The sequence below is a fragment of the Myxine glutinosa genome, chromosome 5, assembly GCF_964187855.1.
Source record: "Myxine glutinosa chromosome 5, kmMyxGlut1.1, whole genome shotgun sequence".
NCBI classification, from domain to species: domain Eukaryota; kingdom Metazoa; phylum Chordata; class Myxini; order Myxiniformes; family Myxinidae; genus Myxine; species Myxine glutinosa.
The window spans coordinates 31,143,658-31,162,394 of NC_136265.1; the positions used below are offsets into that span (position 1 = coordinate 31,143,658).

General features: G+C 49.4%; 1 protein-coding gene across 3 annotated transcripts in view; it reads right to left on the minus strand.

Moving 5' to 3' along the window:
* LOC137427757 (uncharacterized) overlaps nt 1–16,363 on the minus strand; it is a 46,596-nt gene extending 30,233 nt beyond the window's left edge. Inside the window, exons 1-4 of one of the 3 annotated variants that reach the window (XM_068117476.2) lie at nt 16,113–16,356; nt 15,910–15,966; nt 15,742–15,798; nt 15,471–15,578 (exon numbers count right to left, since the gene is read on the minus strand). In XM_068117476.2, coding sequence (XP_067973577.1) covers nt 15,471–15,578; nt 15,742–15,798; nt 15,910–15,966; nt 16,113–16,290 — 400 coding nt within the window. In that variant the 5' untranslated portion in view covers nt 16,291–16,356. Of the gene's footprint in view, nt 1–1,858; nt 7,030–15,470; nt 15,579–15,741; nt 15,799–15,909; nt 15,967–16,112 lie in introns of those variants that run through there. The other 2 variants (XM_068117473.2, XM_068117474.2) reach the window with 2 other exon arrangements.
* Nucleotides 16,364–18,737: the final 2,374 nt, after the last annotated feature.

An 18,737-nucleotide genomic window follows, 5' to 3' on the forward strand; every position in this document is an offset into this window, starting at 1 on the left:
AGCACGCGCCGGTAATCTAATGCCTAATTTGGGATCCCACACACAGATATCAGAGACAAGACGAGGGGATATGAATACCAAAATAAAGACGTTCGTTATGTTATTGTGAACGCGGAGCTCGGCCTTATAAGGTCTTGTCGTTGGCTTTGGCCGCCGTTCAACATGCGGCTCCTTTCATCCCGCGGCATGCCTCGCTCCAAGTTCCAAAGCCCCGAGCACCGAGCACCGAGCACCATGCACCAAGCACCGATCACCACGAGGTCGACAGCAGGACAGCGAGCTCCACTCGGGCTACACCTCAGCCCAACTCGGGTCGGGATCTCTGAACGACTCGACCGGGCTGCTGAGGACAACTCCTTATATCGACTCGACTGCCCAATGGCGTTCGGCAACTGGCGTTCAGCAACTCCCTATGGCTCAACTACCAACTCTGCGAACTGCGCTTTGTGAACTGCCAACGGAACTCAGGCTCTCTCTCTGCACTCGGGATCTGCCAACTCTCCTCGTGCGCACCTCAAACGAACTCTCTCATTCTGAACTCGAACTGCTCAACTCTCCACTGTCTGAAAATGGCGCTCCGCCCTCGTTAATATCCCCGGTCGGTGACGTCAGCATTGGCACACTGCAAACCAATCAGAGCCTCCCCCGACTCGTCTGGTGTACGCCCACTGCGCCACTCTCACTCTCGTTCTCTGTTCCTTGTGTTATAGCACATGCTATGCGAGGTGGATAGGCCTGTCGGAGGTGTAAATGGTGGCGGCCGTGTGGCGGTGTTCTGGCCTGATTTCTTCCTCGGTCATGTCAGGGGGGAGGGCGTTATTTTGTGTTGTACTAAGGGATCCTAACTAAGTGTCTAAGTGGTGTGCAGTGCCAAAATGGACAGAGGTTTGGCTAACCAGGTGAGGACACACAGGGGCTTATTCTTCATCCCTACACTACCTATCACTCGAATCTCCTGGTAGATTCACAATTATACATCTTAGCCGACAAAACGCCTACACATGACTTATTACAGGAAGTGTTCCTTACCGCGACATCTCGAAGCATGTTACCTACTCAGTTCTACTCTGCTCTACATATCACTACCCAAATTCATAACACAGCCTCCCCACCCCCCTTGGAACCGTAGCTCCTGCAAGGTTCACTGCAGGCGCTACCATTCCAGCCTTAACACTTAATGTCACACACTTAATTAACCTATAAAATAAATCAGGAATGGCTGTGGGAAGTGAGTCGGACTACCTACCTTCACTTCCTTAACAACTAAACCCCTTAACAATCATGCAAGCATGTACATTCATTGGTCTTCATTGTTCCTGCGGAGGGAGGAAACAAACAACACGCAAAACTAACTTAACAACAAAACTTAATAAACTTACAAAAATTCAAAACTCTAACCTTTGTACATACCCCGGTCCACAGACCGCGTTCCCCGGTGGATGCCACAAGACATAACCTTACCTGCGGGGCCATACCCAATGCACCCCTAAATTTCCATGGGCCCTGTCCAGGTGTTACAGGTGAGTGACATGGCTCGGTGGATTTTGCCCACATTCATTCGACACAAACCCCTTATCCACGCATTCTCATTCCAAAACTCATCACTACACTTTATCATTACCAGCACTTATTTCAATACACCCCCCCCTGCAGGACCATGGCATTGATGTCATTCGTGTGTGTGCATTCCTCAACTAGGCAGTGGGGAGGTACCGCACAAAAGGATGGTGGGGGCGCTTCAGGCTGTGGTGCCCGCAGTCCCAAAAACAAGTCAACCGACTTACAAGTTCATTGCGCCCCCCCCACCCCCCTTTACCTCTTGGCCTATGGCAGCTCAACAGCCCCTTTCCGCCGTTACCTCGCCGGTGAGGGTCTCCACACACACCAGGCTCCTCTGCAGCCTCTTGCTTCAGCGCAGCAACACGGGTCACCGGGGGACTTCCTCACCCCGCGGCACCCAACCAGACCCTCCACCGACGAGCTCCAATTTCCAGATACCACCGGCTGTCAGGGGTAATTGCCGCAGAGGGGGGCCGCAGGCATCGCTCCTCAGAGCTTGATCCATACCTGCGGACACACACACCTTCCCCACCCACAAGACCCCAAAACACACTTCCTCCCCCGCTGCCACCCAATTCTCAACACAACTCAGCACAATTCCAATGATGGTGTAAAATATGTTACAAAGGTTTGCCATGGCCTGCTACATGTGAAATTCCCCAGTTCACAGTTCAAATCATTACATTTCCATTTCCAAAACACAATAATCGCTCCTCATTATCTCCAATAATCATCACTCACTCTCCAGTTTCCACTCTCACGACCACATCAAAACACACAACCACAACACCAACACAAACGCCACCCACAAGACACTGTGTGGCCACCATTCCATCCCCTCACCGACCATGTCATCACTCTCACCGGCCTCCCAACTCCAAATTACATGTCCCCAATTTACCAAGCAAGTCCTGAAGCCTGGGACAGTAACCATCCAACACTCACCTCAAGTGCAGGTAACTACCGGTTGGTCAGGTCCAAAGTGCAATCCACCCATCACAATCCCAGAATTTACCATTGGGCCAATCAAATTTCTCCAAATTTCTCTTTTGTCCCCACTACACTGGCAGGTATGTGGATCCGCATCCAACGGTGATCATCACTACACAACTACCAGTGGCCACGACAGCTCTGCACCTCCACCGTGCAAGGGTCATCGGGACAAGGTGAGCAGTCAAAACGCCAACATGGCCCATGAGTGTCCATAAGGGTGCGACCCACCATCCATCCTTCGCCCCCCCTGCGAGGAACACGGCTGCACCAGCCCCAGCCGGCCAATGTGGTGAGCACCTGCTGCCAAAAACACACTACTGCACACACTACCACACGCACAACCTCGGCCCTGGGGGAGACGGTCGCAGTGCGTGGCATTCCCCTCACGTCACCTACGCCGCCCTCTCGTCCCCTAGTCCACAGAACCGCAGCCCCCCCAGTGCTCACCCACACTTGACCACACCAAGGTCCAGTCAACAGCCATGCTCCACCAGGAGACCCTCCAGAAGACATGGTCCACACACCTCGGACACACGCAACACCACGTTGACCCTCAACTACACAACTGCATCCCCATGGCCCCACGTCCCAAATAACAGCACAGTCGCCCCCGCAACCTGTTGAAAGCTGTGTCCTGTTACCCTGTCAATTTTATCACAACCTCCAACACTTTGGTCTAACACACCTGGATCAATAATGGCGTCACTATGCAGTGTCCACCATTTCCCTTCACAAAATTCCCCCTTAAATTTGCATCTAAACCACAGATTACCCATGCCAAACATTTCTCACATTTCACTAATCTCAACCAAAGAAAGATGCTTTGCCATACACATGCCAGCCGAGCATGGCCCATATGCTCGGCTCTTTACACATTCCCGATTCCTCAACCTCATGGCTCTCTTCCCAACCCGAGAGTCCATATATCATAACGGAACATCTGTGGAAGGTCACTCTCACACCATCACGTTCCACAGATGCCCCAATGGTTGTCCAGCAGGCTATGTCCATCCCTGTCCATTCGGTTCGACCCGTGTCCATAGCCCAGCACAACATGTCAGGTCACCACATGCCAGCTGTCCCAGAATCTCAGGAGGAGGGTGCCAGGTTGCATGCCCGGGTGGTCACTACATCAGGCCCATCTTGGCCGTCTGCGGTGCCACCACCAAAGCGCGACCCACAACACCTCCCCCTAGTGGTCATCAAGATATGCCATCCCAGGCTTGAGAAACCACCTCGGATGCCTTCGGAGGTCTTAACCCCCACCAGGGTCTGATGACCCTGCCGGCCCGAGCCACACGCCCGGACGGCGCCCCGTCGGACAAGGGACGCCACACTCCACCAGACCCCCGTGGGGCCCAGGTCGTACCATGCCACCCATGGCTGGACCCCACGTCCAAATCTCGCCAGCACAGCCCCCCAGTTGGCTGGCATCACCAAATTTACAAAGTGGCAATTTTTGCCCGAGGCCATCACCAATGACCTCCCCATGTCCAAATCCCGCAGCCCGGGGACCAACCCCAACCAAGGCTGCTCCAAATCAAACTCCCATTTTAATTTTATTTTCGATTTTCTTTTACCAAGTTTTGCTCCAGGTGTCCAATCACCACAGCTGCAGGTAACAACCTCTACCACCGGTTGTTCTGCCCCTCCCTGCAGCTGGTCCACATTCCCTACAGGGAGCAAATCTCCAGAGGCTCTATCTCCCAATCCTCCAAGATCCAAATCCAGCCCGGAGCCAACACACTCCCCCAACTGGTCATTCAATTTTGGAGCCTCCGTTACCAAATCGTAGTGTACGGTGAGGGTCCCCTTGGTCATTCCAACCACCTCCTCGGACCAACTCACCTCATCCCCCAAACTCCTTTGGGCCTGGTCAACCTCGTCCTCCATGGCACTGTCCCAGGTCCCCATTTGCTTTATCAATTCGGGCACCAATCCGACCCTCCAACGCTTCCCCCTTTCGGACAGCCTGGGTCACGCCCTCCTCTATTTTTGACACTGATTCTGTCCATATCGATTCACTTATTTTCCCCATGGATGTTTCCATCTCCTTCATTTTAGTTTCTACTTCACCCTCCAATTCCCCCAGTCTGCCCGCAATTTGGTTTTGCACCCTCCCTTCCATGCCATCAATTCGTTCCCCCAGCTGCTGTGCCATTTCCCCAATTTTTCATTCATTTGTTCATTCAGCTGTTCATTCATCCCTTTCATTTTTCCCTTCAAGCCTTCAATTTTGCTGTCCATCCCTTCAATTTGTTCTTTCAATCCCTTCTTTAATCTATCCATTTGCCCCTCCATTTCTTCCTTTAATCCTTCAATTTTATCACTCTGGGCATTCAATTCCCCCTTCAACCCATCAATTTTATTTCCCATCCCTTCAATTTGTCCCTCCAATCGATCACTCATTCCCTGCATTCCTTCCCTACATTCATTCCCCTGGGACTCCATTTTGCTTTTCATTTCTCCCATCTCATTACTCATTCCCTCCATTTTATCATTTATTCCCCGATTTGATCTCCCAATCGCTCACCAATTCGTTCACTATCGGCCCTCATCTGCTTTCCCAATCGCTCCATAATTTGCATTAAGGCCTGGGTGTCTATGGGGGCCGTCCCTCCGGCGGGGGAAGTTCCAACGCTATCCTCCATTTCCCCCATTTCCGGCTCACTCCCTACACTGATGGAGGCCTCACTACGTACCTCCATTTCGTCGACCTCCGACATCCGCTTTCCGGAAGGTCATTTCCCGCCCGCATATTTATTTGACTCCAAAAGCACAAAATTTAAATTTGTCGAAGACGCGATATCGCGCTCCATACGCCCAATTGACTATTCAAATTTCTCCGCCTCGACTATCAAAATTTTTGCGTTCGAACGTCGGGCGCGATGTACACCCGACCGTGTCGATGTCTCGCCGCGGACAAAAAAATTGTCCGACGGGTTCGAATCCCTACTACCTGACACCAAATGTCGCGCAACAACGATTAACACCAGAGTTGCGGATGCCGATCACGAAGGCTTTACTCCAGAGGTGAAAACTCAGTGGCGGATTCCAAAACCAAAAGCTACCCCAAGCGCGCGGGATGAAGGCAAGCGGCGAGAGCCACCGCAGCCGTAACTGTTAAAATCAACGACCCGGAAAACTGCGTTCAGGAATATATATAAAAATAATACAAGGGTTTATTCAGGAAAAGCAAGGACAGGAAAAGCACGCGCCGGTAATCTAATGCCGAATTTGGGATCCCACACACACAGATATCAGAGACAAGACGAGGGGATATGAATACCAAAATAAAGACGTTCGTTATGTTATTGTGAACGCGAAGCTCGGCCTTATCTGGTCTCGTCGTTGGCTTTGGCCGCCGTCCAACACGCGGCTCCTTTCGTCACGCGGCACGCCTCGCTCCAAGTTCCAAAGCCCCGAGCACCGAGCACCATGCACCAAGCACCGATCACCACGAGGTCGACAGCAGGACAGCGAGCTCCACTCGGGCTACACTTCAGCCCAACACAGGGTCGGGATCTCTGAACGACTCGACCGGGCTGCTGTAGACAACTCTTCGTATCGACTCGACTGCCCAATGGCGTTCGGCAACTGGCGTTCAGCACCTCCCTGTGGCTCCACTGCCAACTCTGCGAACTGCGCACTGCAAACTGCCAACGCAACTCGGGCTCTCTCTCTGCACTCGGGATCTGCCAACTCTCCTCGTGCGCACCTCAAACGAACTCTCTCGTTCTGAACTTGAACTGCTCAACTCTCCACTGTCTGAAAATGGCGCTCCACCCTCGTTGATATCTCCGGCCGGCGACGTCAGCATTGGCAACCAATCAGAGCCTCCCCTGACTCGCCGGCTCGCCTGGTGTATGCTCACTGCGCCACTCTCACTCTCGTTCTCTGTTCCTTGTGTTATAGCACGTGCTATGCGAGGTGGATAGGCCTGTTGGAGGTGTAAATGGTGGCGGCCGTGTGGCGGTGTTCTGGCCTGATTTCTTCCGAGGTCATGTCAGGGGGGAGGGCGTTCTTTGGTGTTGTACTAAGGGATCCTAACTAAGTGTCTAAGTGGTGTGCAGTGCCAAAATGGACAGAGGTTTGGCTAACCAGGTGAGGACACACAGGGGATTATTCTTAATCCCAACACTACCTATCACTCGAATCTCCTGGTAGATTCACAATTATATATCTTAGCCGACAAAACGCCTACACATGACCTATTACAGGAAGTGTTCCTTACCGCGACATCTTGAAGCATGTTACCTACTCAGTTCTACTCTGCTCTACATATCACGACCCAAATTCATAACAATATGAAGCTGAAGCAGACTATATTTGGTTTCATGTGTTGCATGAAAAGGATAAATTTATATCTCGAAGATTTGCACGAAATTTGCACAATATAAATACTGTAACAAGAGTTGTAATCATAATTTATCTCGTGTCTAGCATTTGTACCTGTACTTGACTTTCTGTGTGAAACAACTCTGTGATTTTAAGGCTACAGAAGCAAAAAAAATTTGTTTTACTGTTTTATCACGACACCATGTTGTGTTTTCAAGTGGTATTTCATGGAAAGGGGAAGGTATTCCGGTTTGAAAAGTTTTGGATTACCTCAAAGCTTTGGAGCTTTGTTGAAGAAATAAAAAGCATCTTTCATACCAATAAGAGCAAAAATATATTTTGCATGCTGGGATGAGTTTTTGTGTGTGTGTGTGTGTGTGTGTGTGTGTGTGTGTGTGTGTGTGTGTGTGTGTGTATACAAGATCGAGGCTCGTGTAAGAGCTAACATAAATCACAAAAAAGTCAAACCGACACAAAACACAAAAAAAAGCTTCATCGCAGGAGTTAGCTTCATCGCAGGAGATGTCAATGATTCTGAAAGCTTTGGATTCAACAGCGTGAAGCCGAGCCAGGTGTGAGGCAGGAGCACCAGCCCATAGGGGAGAACAGTATTCCATTGAGCTGCGGATGAAAGCCTTGTATGTGGTGAGGAGCTCAGGTGTGCCAAGGAAGGACTTCACACGACGGAGGATGCCCAGTCGGCGACTGGCTTTGGAGGCCAGCTTGGAAATGTGGTTTTCCCAGGAAAGATTTTATGGTGTATATATTGTCTCCCGACGAAGATTTTCGGTGCAAATCTTTCATACCTGTATTGAAAATCGTGTTAATTCGGGTCGTGTTTTGAGGCCTTGTAGTTGTACAGTGAACACTGTACAACCTTGAGGCTTTGTTTTTCTCTCAGCGGTCCGTGTTTTTGTGATCCAATAACTTTCGTTCTCTGTTTTCCCAATCTTTTCACCCCATAGCCCTCTTCCTTGTGTAAATCACAACTCAAAAAAATCCAAAAAAATTTTTTTTTCCTTCTCTTCTCATTCGTTTATTCATTCTTATTCGTTCGTTCGTTCGTTCTTCGACCACGTGTTTCTCCCCCATTTCCCCAGATAGATTGTCAAATTTCAACTCGTTATTTTATCGTCCATGCGTTATTGTTTTGATTATAGTTACTTTTGGTTTGAATTTCCTGTAACTTGTAATTATTTAATCGTGTTCTGCTCCTCGTGTGCGGCCTTGTAGTTGTACCCCCGTCGGTGTTTGTTATCTTAATCGTGTTTTGCTTGGCTCTTAGTTTTTTACCCTTCTACCCCGAACATAATACTCTGTCTAACGTTCTAAATCCCCACCTCCCCCCCCCCACCCCCAAAAACCAAACAAACAAACAAACAAAAAAAAAAAAACAAAAAAAAAAAAACATTTATTTTCCTTTCTCCACGTGTACTGTTGACTCATCCTGTATTTTCTGTCCAGGTGTGCTGTTCGCCCCGCCCCCATTAACTCCTTGCCATCCACCTTTTGCCCTTCACGTGACTCGTGGTGGTCCCTCTCGGCTCTTCCCCCGTTGGTATTTTTGTGCACATAAGATTGTTCACGGTTCTGTTTAAATATTATTTAAATATGTATAACCTTTCCCCTTCAGTGTTTTACTCAGTGGTATTTTACAACACGCTGTTCTTCTTCCTATTTAAAAGGCTTTTCTCAATTTCCTCTCCAACTCATTACACCTCAAAAAAAAGAAATTCAATATCTTATACGTCTCCCTCACTACTTGGTCTAAATTCACATTCATTCCATCCCTCCTCCATCATTCTGAACCGGATTGCTAACTTGAAAATCACAACAAACCCAATTTGTTTTCAATGTTCGTCTTTCATTAATCATCCACTTTCTAAACTCCCCTCTTGCCCCTCCCATCCAAATCCCTCCCCTTGCACCTACACTCCTAAACTCCCCCCTTGCCCCGCCACTCTTAAACTCCCCCCTTGCCCTTCCTCTCCTGGACTCCCCCCTTGCCCTTCCTCTCCTGAACTCCCCCCTTGCCCTTCCCCTCCTAAACTCCCCCCTCACTCCTCCCCTTCAAAACTCCCCCCCAACCCCTCCCATTCAAATCTCCCCCCATACCATTCCTCTCCAATTCTCCCTCCTCCCCCCTCCTCCTCAAAGCTGCCTCCTCCCCACTTCGTCTCCCTTCTATCTCATACCTCCACCCCCCCCCCCCAACCTTCTTCTTTCCTCTGCCCCCCCTCAAACAACCCCTCACTGTGCCTCATCCCTTCACCTTCAAACCTTTCATCCTCCTCATCCTTCCCTTTCTTGGAACTCTTCTGCAATCGCTGACACACAAACAACTGCTCTCCCTACCTCCCCCTCTCATCCTTCATCTTACCCTACTCCTCCCCTCCCCTGTCCTGTACCCGATGCTCCCCCACTCTCTTCATTAACGGTATGGACCTCAAACATCCGGGGCCTTCGCTCAAACCTGACTGATCTCTCCATACAGGTTGCTTCTGACAATCCAGACTTGATCTGCTTAACAGAGACTTTCCTCCTTCAAGATGTCTCTGATTCCTTAATATCTCTTCCTGGTTACTCCCTCCTCCGGTATGATAGACCTGAGCCTCGGCCTGGTGGTGGGGTGGCTATCTTTATCAAAAACTCTCTTCCTCACTCTCCTTGCACTGCCCTCTCTCCTCCTCACCCCCAGGAGTACCTCTGGCTACGGCTTCCTCTCCGCTCCCACCTTTTGTTCATATGTGTTCTGTACCGTCCCCCAAACAGTGATGACTCCATCTACATTTCACTGTCTGACAACATGGACCAACTTCTATCCACTCATCCCAACTCTCTCTTCCTCATATGTGGTGACTTCAATTGTCATCATGCCACCTGGTTGGGTGTGGGTTCCTCTCTCACCAGTCATGGCACCTCAGCAAAGGACTTCTGTGACTCACTGGGATTGACACAATCTGTCAATTTCCCGACCCGGATCTCAGCCAATGGAGTATCTTCTCTTCTAGACTTGGTTATGACTAACTTCCCTGCTAATGTCTGCTGCTCTTCTTCTGCTCCAATCGGTTCTTCTGATCATGTGCTTGTCAAAGTGGACATCTCTCTGGCCATTCTCAGAGAGCCTCCTCAGCGTCGACGAGTCTGGCATTTCACTCAGGCCGACTGGGACGGTCTTCAAGCAGCCATCAATCGTCTGGATTGGTCTCCCATCTCCACTGCCTCTGACATCAATTCTTCCTGGGAATACTTCCAAAGCAAACTGATCTCTCTCATGCACAGATTTATCCCATCTCGCCTTCAGTTGTCTTACCCTTCCTCCCGTCCATGGTACACTGAATCTTGTGGTGGGGCAGTTGCCCTGAAACAACTTGCCTTTGCCTCTTGGAAGGCTAATCCAACTGAAGGAAATCTCAGTTCCTTCCACCAAGCTCGGAACAAGTGTGTGTCTACCCTCAGGAGTGCCAGGAAGCACTATCTCTCCTCACTCAAGAATGAACTCTCAAACCTGTCTCCTTCCTCCAAATCCTGGTGGCGTCTGGTCAAGTCCGTTTCTGGTGTTTGTTCCCCCTCCATCCCCTCCCTTACCTCAAATGGCCACACAGTTGACATCGCACGTGACAAAGCCGAATGCCTCAACTCTGTGTTTGCCTCAAAATCCTTAGTCCCAAACCCATCTCTCTCTGTTCCCACCTTTCCCAGTCGAACCAAACTGCTCCTGGACTCTGTGACCTTCTCTCCTGTCAAGGTGGAGGAGTTTTTGTCAAACCTCGACTCTGATTCTGCAACTGGACCAGATGGCATCAGCCCACGGGTCCTAAAATCCTGCTCTGCCGCTCTATCTCACCCTCTCTCTGTTCTTTTCACCCTATCTTTTGCTCAAGGTCATCTGCCAGCATCCTGGAAATCAGCAAACATTACCGCTTTACACAAAAAAGGTGCAAAAACAGATCCTTGCAACTACAGACCAATCAGCCTGCTCCCAATTATCAGCAAAGTCATGGAATCCATCATTGCTTCGGATATGAAATCTTTCCTCTTCTCCAATGGCTTGATCTCTGATCATCAATTTGGTTTCAGACCAGGTCACTCTACTCTGGACATGCTGCTTCTGCTGTCTCAACAATGGATGGAGGTCCTCAATGCCAAACAGGAAATCAGAGCTGTCTCCCTTGACATATCACGTGCCTTCGATACGGTCTGGCACCCAGCTCTGCTCACCAAACTCTCCTCCTATGGTATCCATGGAAATCTCCATGCATGGCTTGCGGACTTCCTCTCTGGTCGTAGTCAACGTGTGGCCCTGAATGGATTTCTCTCATCTCCCCTTCCCGTTCAGGCTGGAGTTCCCCAAGGCAGTGTGCTGGGCCCTGTGCTTTTTCTGGTCTTTATCAATGATCTCTCCGACTCTCTGGAAAATCCTCTGTATCTCTTTGCTGATGACTCCACTCTCTGCCGCTCCATTCCTCTTCCCTCAGATCAGCAGTCTGCAGCCTCCTCACTCTCTGAAGACCTGGACAAAATCACAGACTGGTCAAACCAGTGGAACATGACCGACTGGACAACTGGACGACTGGACAACTGGACTGGACAACCCTCCCATCTACTTTCTCAACAATCCTCTCCAAGAAGTTCTGTCGCTCAAGCTTTTGGGTCTCACTACCTGCCATTCTCTTTGCTGGGAAAATCACATTTCCAAGCTGGTCTCCAAAGCCAGTCGCCGACTGGGCATCCTCCGTCGTGCGAAATCCTTCCTTGGCACACCTGAACTCCTCACCACATGCAAGGCTTTCATCCGCAGCTCAATGGAATACTGTTCTCCCCTCTGGGTCGGTGCTCCTGCCTCACACCTAGCTCGCCTTAACGCTGTTGAAACCAAAGCTTTCAGAATCATTGGAATCTCCCGCGATGAAGCTAACTCCGAGGGCCTTTCACTCACTCACCGCAGGCAGGTTGGTGGTCTTTCTGTCTTCTACCCACTCCTCTCCGGCCTTGCCCCCCCAGCTCTATCTGTGCTCTGTCCCCCAAATATTCCTACAGGTCGCACAAGATCTGCCAGCAAACCCTCTTATGGTTAACCTGCCAAAATGAAGACTCTCTGCTCACCTTCACTCTTTCATTCCTCTTTTCTCCCGCCTCTGGAACAAACTCCCCACACTCTCTTCAATCCCACTCCTCCCTACAGGTCTTTAAAACAGCTGTTCACCACCATCTCTTGTCTCTCCTCCTTCAAGAGGAGAAGGGGTATTGTCGCCCTAGGAAAGGCAATCCAATCCCCCATCCAAAACCATGATCTTTTCTACCCCTGTTAATTCACCCCAGATACACTTTTTTGAAATCCCGACTTCTTTCCTTGAAGTCCTCGCAGTGTCCATGTGTTTTTTTTTACCTCTCCCACCCACCTCCCCTCCCCCATTCCCATGCCTCCTCCCCCCAAGCCCTCTCTCTCCCACAGATCTCCCTGCTCTCCATCTTGTCTCCCGCTCCCTTTATCATATATTTTATGTGTCAGTTTGTCTTTTTTATTGATCAATGTTAGCTCTTACACAAGCCTCGATCTTGCATACAAAACAAACAAACAAACAAACAAAAACACCACCGTTTCATCCAAACCTGTAACTTTTTGAAAATTAATGAAGCAGTTGATTGAATAATTCAATAATTATTCGATTAATCATGAAATCAAAAACTACCCTTTACAGCCAAAAAATTGATTATTGTCATGTGCAAATATCAGCTTCCTAGCTCAAAAGGTGCCCGAGATATTGCCCTGATGAGAAAGAAAATAAATAAGTGATGAATAAATCCATAATAATTAAGGAATCAAATTCTTGATTAATTCAAAAATAACTAGAGCAATGCGACTGTGTCGCCAATATGCCTCTGCATAGTCCCCACAACAGGTAGATGCCCTCGTTTACTGCCCTAAAAATAAGCAATTTCAATTGAAATCCCTTCAGCTGTTTTAAAATATCACATTTTCACCAGCCATGACAGGTTTCACATTGATCGGTGAGGCGGTTTCAGAGAAGGGATTTTTTTTTAAAATATCGGCTTTCAAGCTAATATGGCTGCCATACCACATGACATATGACCTTAATAAATGTAGTATGGGTCGGAGATCACGTTTGTGAAGTTTCTTGTTGACCGGATGAGGTTGGTTTTTCTATCCAAAATGGCTGCCAAACCATGTGACCTACAACATCATCATTTTCAAACTATATGCAACAATGGTGCTCAATGATATTTGGAAAATTTCGCATAGATAGGGTAAGCGGTTTCAAAGATATAATGATTTAATATTTCCCTTCAATCCAATATGGCTACCACACATGTGACCAATGATGTTTTTGTGATCATCTTTTAATCGCCATGCCCAGTCAATGGCGGACATAAGGTTTTGAGTCATCAATTTGGTGGTTTGGCAGAACATTATTTTTTAAGGTTTTAGGTTAAATCCAATATGGCTGCCAAACCATGTGACCTATGATGTCACCTTTTGATAATAGAGAAAACCGAAATGGTTTTGCATGTTTATGTGCCACCAAAACGTCTTCTTCTTCAAAGAATAAAACACCACACAAAACAGTCCATGAACTCTTAATTACGTTTAGACTGCTGAAACCCCTCAGACCTTTGACGACCCTTTAAGTCCCCCAAGACCCTTAAGACCACCAAGACCCCTGAAGACCCAAAAGACCCCTGAAGACCCTAAAGACCTAAATACCCCAAAGACCTAAAATACCCCGAAGAACCAAAACACCCCGAAGACCGAAAAGACCCCGAAGACCCCAAAGACCCAGAAGACCCAAAAGACCCGAAGCCACAAAATACCCCGAAGACCCAAAAGACCCCGAAGACCCAAAACACACCGAAGACCCAAAACACCCCGAAGACCCAAAACACCCCGAAGACCCAAAACACCACGAAGACCCAAAACACCCCAAAGACCCAAAACACCCCGAAGACTCAAAACACCCCGAAGACCCAAAACACCCCGAAGACCCAAAACACCCCGAAGACCCTAAATACCCCAAAGACCCCAAAGACACAAAAGACCCCGAAGACACAAAAGACCCCGAAGACACAAAAGACCCCGAAGACCCAAAACACCCCGAAGACTCAAAACACCCCGACGACCCAAAACACCCGGAAGACCCAAAACACCCCGAAGACCCAAAACACCCCGAAGACCCAAAACACCCCGAAGATCCAAAACACCCCGAAGACCCAAAACACCCCGAAGACCCAAAACACCCCGAAGACCCGAAACACCCCGAAGACCCGAAACACCCCAAAGCCCCAAAACACCCCGAAGATCCAAAATAACCTGAAGACCCAAAACACCCCGAAGACTCAAAACACCCCAAATACCCAAAACACCCCGAAGACCACAAATATCCTTTAAGACCCAAAATAACCCAAAGACCAAAAACACCCCAAAGACCCTGAAGACCCCAAATACCCCGAAGTCCAAAATACCCGGAAGACCCAAAATACTCGGAAGACCCCAAAGACCATTTCGACCCAAAAGACCCTTAAATACCCTGAAGACCCAAAACACCCCAAAGACCCTAAAAGACCCAGAGAAACCAAAAGACCCTTAAGACCCGAAAGTCCCCGAAGACCCAAAACACCCCAAATACCCTTAAAGGCCCAGAGGATCCAAAAGACCCAAATGGTCCTGAAGACTCAAAACACCATGCAGACCCAAAAGACCACGAAGACCCAAAAGACCCTGAAGACCCAAAAGACACCAAAATCATCAGAGATGCCTATCCCTCGGAAACGAAGTGTGGTGAGGAACGCGGAGCGTGACGAGTCACACTAGTAAATTTAATATTTCAATACAAATGGGCCATCGATCATGTGCATGCAATTTCAGATTTTTAGGATGAGGAATTCGATGAAAACATTTTTGGCTGGTATACCACTTCACCTATGATGTCATCATTATCATGCTTTTGTTCCCCATTTGAACAATACTCCCCAAGTACATGACGATGTTTGTTTGTTTGTTCTCAAAAAAAAAATCCATTTTTTATTTGATATGCAAGTTTCAGTTTCAAATTTTTGCATTCAGCGGTTTCCGATAAATACTTTTTTAATTATTTGCGTTTAATCCAAGATTTACTGACCAGATATGCAAATCCTATTCAAATTTCAAGTAAATTGGATGAAAATTGAGGATACTTAGAAATTCCACAAAGTTGGTGACCTTTGACCTATGTTGACCTTTTGACACCAAAAGCAAAATGCTTCTTGCATATGACGAACTCTACCTTTTGGTGAAGTTTTATGAGATCGGTTAAAAATTGTGACCTGTCGGCGACAGACAAACAGAGCATAACGCACAAGACCGACCAATATACTTGAAACATCTACGATTTTCGCAAGTAACAAACAAGCAAGAAAACAAATAAACCGAGCAAAAACTAAGCTCGGTGCCCGGCGATGACGTCATACAGCGCCTGGAGATGGAATAGGAAAGGAGTGGTGCACAACAAAGGGAGTGTGTTAAAAACATTCATTTGGTTAAAAACACTCGGGAATGAGTCAGAGTTTCAGTCATTGCTCACCTTCTGTTATGAATAAATCTTCACACGGTTCTTCCTTCACATGAGTGATGTTCAACATCGGAGGAACGTTACCATGGAAACCTTGGTGTATCACTCGACCTGTTTCATCTGAGGGGAAATGGAGTTGACGTCACGGCCGTGGAGGATTTTAAATACCGAGAACATCTTGTGGGAATTTAAATCGTTTTCTCGATGATAAAATAACAAATAATAACTTGAAAACGTAGTTTAAATTCGACGAATAAATGTTTAAATGTCGTTATGGACTCGCCTTGTGAAGAACAATTCTCCCCAAGTTCAAGTTTCACCTTCACCTCCTCATTTAAATCTACAACAAGATAAATCGAGTCTGAAACCAAACTCAACACACCCGATCCCGCCATTCCCATCATCCAGTATCGTCATCTTCAACTTGTACAATGTTATTATGGATTCTTACCTGGTGAGGGGAAACCACCTGCAGGTTCAGGTTCCACCTTCACCACCACTATAGGATCTGCAGAGAAAGAAAACCTGTTTTAAACAAACATCAACCTCGGAGTTGTTAATTTAAAACAAACTACTGTAGTTTTAAACTCTTCCTTTATTTTCTTTCCTCCATATTTATCCACGTGGTTTCTCCATCATGAGAGAACCCCGTACCTGGTTCCTGGTCCGTCCCGTCCCCTCCATCACGAAGCTTCTGAACGTCCAGGATCCTGAACCCGCAGATCCCATGGACCCCTCCCGGACCCCCCGTGTTCCCTCCATCAGAGACCGACTTGGAGTCCGAGGAGTTGGGATCGTGCGTGCAGATCGGGGGATCTCGATCCATGACCATCAATCACCACAGGGTTACACAACTGAGCCCCTCGGTTAACGTTCGTCTCTTCACAACAACAAAAATAAATTAAATTACCAGTGGATGTGGATATGAAAATAATTCAGGTGAACTATTGTTGTTATTGTTACACACATGTTATTCCCAAAATGAACACATCCGATTTCAACAATTCTTGTTTTACTTTCACAGAGCAAGAGGTGAAAAGGAAGGAGGGAGAATGTACAAGCCCAGCTTAAATATACACCGACAATGAGATCCTCCACCGACATCTCATTTATTCCTTTGTGGACAAAACAGTTGATGGAGGAAATTAATAAGTGTAACAAATAATGAAATGGAACCAACAAAGAAACCAAAACACCATCACAGCAGATTCGTTGGGGACATTTATTTATTATGTTCGCCCATATGGGATATTATGACTGCTCTTCCCTTCTTCTCGAGAGTAGAAATCATTTTCCCTTCTCCCTCCATTATTTCTCAAAAATTAATTTCCTTCCAGTGCCCCCTTGCGATCCTTCTTCCTCTCCTTTTCCTGGAAACAACTCTCGTACGTACGTAATAAGTATACGTTCTCTGTCTCGTTGTCTGGCCAATACATGATTTTGCACGATGTGTGTCGCTTGTTTATGAAAGAATTCGGAGATAAGCCGGCTCAACCGGGCTCTTGTAAAGGAATTCGTTCCCAATAGAATGTACAATATTTAGGAAGTGTAAGTGTGTGGCGGCCACGATGACTCGCTGGCGCAGTGACATAATTCCGAGCACCATTGGGTGTCGGCCACGCCCCAGGTGAGGCGTGGCCTCCAGATATACACGCGGGCTCGCAGCCCCGAGCACGGCACGGCACTGCTGACGAGTGAGCAAGCAATAAAGAGCTCGAGTTAACCCAAAGCGTTATGGCCTACCTTTGTTTAACGTGTGTACCCAGCACCACACTGGTGACCTCCGACTGGTTCAGCCGTTGCTGTTCCCCGAACGCGCTGTGGCCACCAACGCTGTCACGATCAAGCTACCGGAGTTCTGGGAATCGCAGGCTGACACCTGGTTCCTACAGGCCGAGGCCCAATTCCAGCTCCGGGGCGTCACGGCGGACGACACGAGGTACTTTTACGTGGTCGCTGCCCTTGGATCCGGCACGGCCGCCCGAGTCGTGTCCTTCCACTGGCACCCGCCGGACGAGAGCAAGTACGCGGCGCTCAAGCGCCTTCTCCTCGACACGTTTGGCCTCACAGAGGCCGACCGCGCTGACCGTCTTTTGGACCTTCCCGTCCTCGGCGACACACGACCGTCCGCCCGCATGGATTACATGCTGTCCCTGCTCGGCGACGGCCACGCGGATTTCCTCTTCCGTGCTCTCTTCCTCCGCCAGCTACCTGTACAGGTGTGGCTCACGCTGGCCGGTTCGACCATTACGGAACCGCGCGCCCTGGCCAGAGAGGCGGACAAGTTCTTCGCAGCCCACGACGCACGGCCGGCATATAGCACGGCCGTCGTGGATCCCGGCGCCGTGCACGGCGCGAGTGGTTCGGATCGCCACGTAGCATGGCGTTCGGATCCTCCTGAATACGGCGTAGGTTTGGCGGATCGCCACATGGCATGGCGTTCGGATCCTCCCGAACACGACGTAGGTTTGGCAGATCTGCGCGTGGCCGCCGCCACGCCCCGCCCACCACCGTCGTCACGACCGGTGCGACAACCACCACAGGGCCAGACCTGGTGCCAGTTCCATACCAGGTTCGGCCACAAGGCCAGGTCCTGCCGCCCGCCTTGTACTTTTGGCAGGTCGGGAAACGGCCAGGCCGGCGCTCGCTTCCTGCCATGAGCGTCGGCCATACAGGCAGCCTTCTGTTCATAACAGACACCTCCTCGGGTCGTCGCTTCCTGTGCGACACGGGAGCGCAGGTGAGCGTCCTCCCTGCCTCCGCGTCCGACAAGCAAGCTGAGGGCCGGGGCCCCGCTTTGCTTTCCGCCAACGGCACGCCCATCCGCACGTTTGGAAAGCGTTGTCTCTCGCTGCAGTTCGGGGGGCAGCGCTTTCAGTGGTCGTTCGTTACCGCTAGTGTCCCCATGGGCCTACTCGGAGCGGACGTCCTCTGTGCGCATGGGCTGCTGGTGGAAGTGAGGCACAGACGCCTTGTCATAGCTGAAACCTTCAGCTCGCTTGCTTGCACGCTGAGCAGTTCGTTGAGCAGCTCCCTGGGCGGCTCGCCAAGCTGCTTGCTGAGCGGTTCAGTCCCGGCGAGGTTGGTCTGCACGCTTACGGCAGCGGATGAGTTCACCCGCCTCCTCGCCAGTTTCCCGGCCCTCACGCGGCCCACTTTCTCGGCGGAGGCCGTCAAGCACGGGGTGGAGCAGCACATCCCCACCGTCGGGTCACTGGTCTACGCCCGGGCGCGCCGCCTCGACCCGGCGAAGCTCGCCGTGGCGCAGGGGGAGTTCAC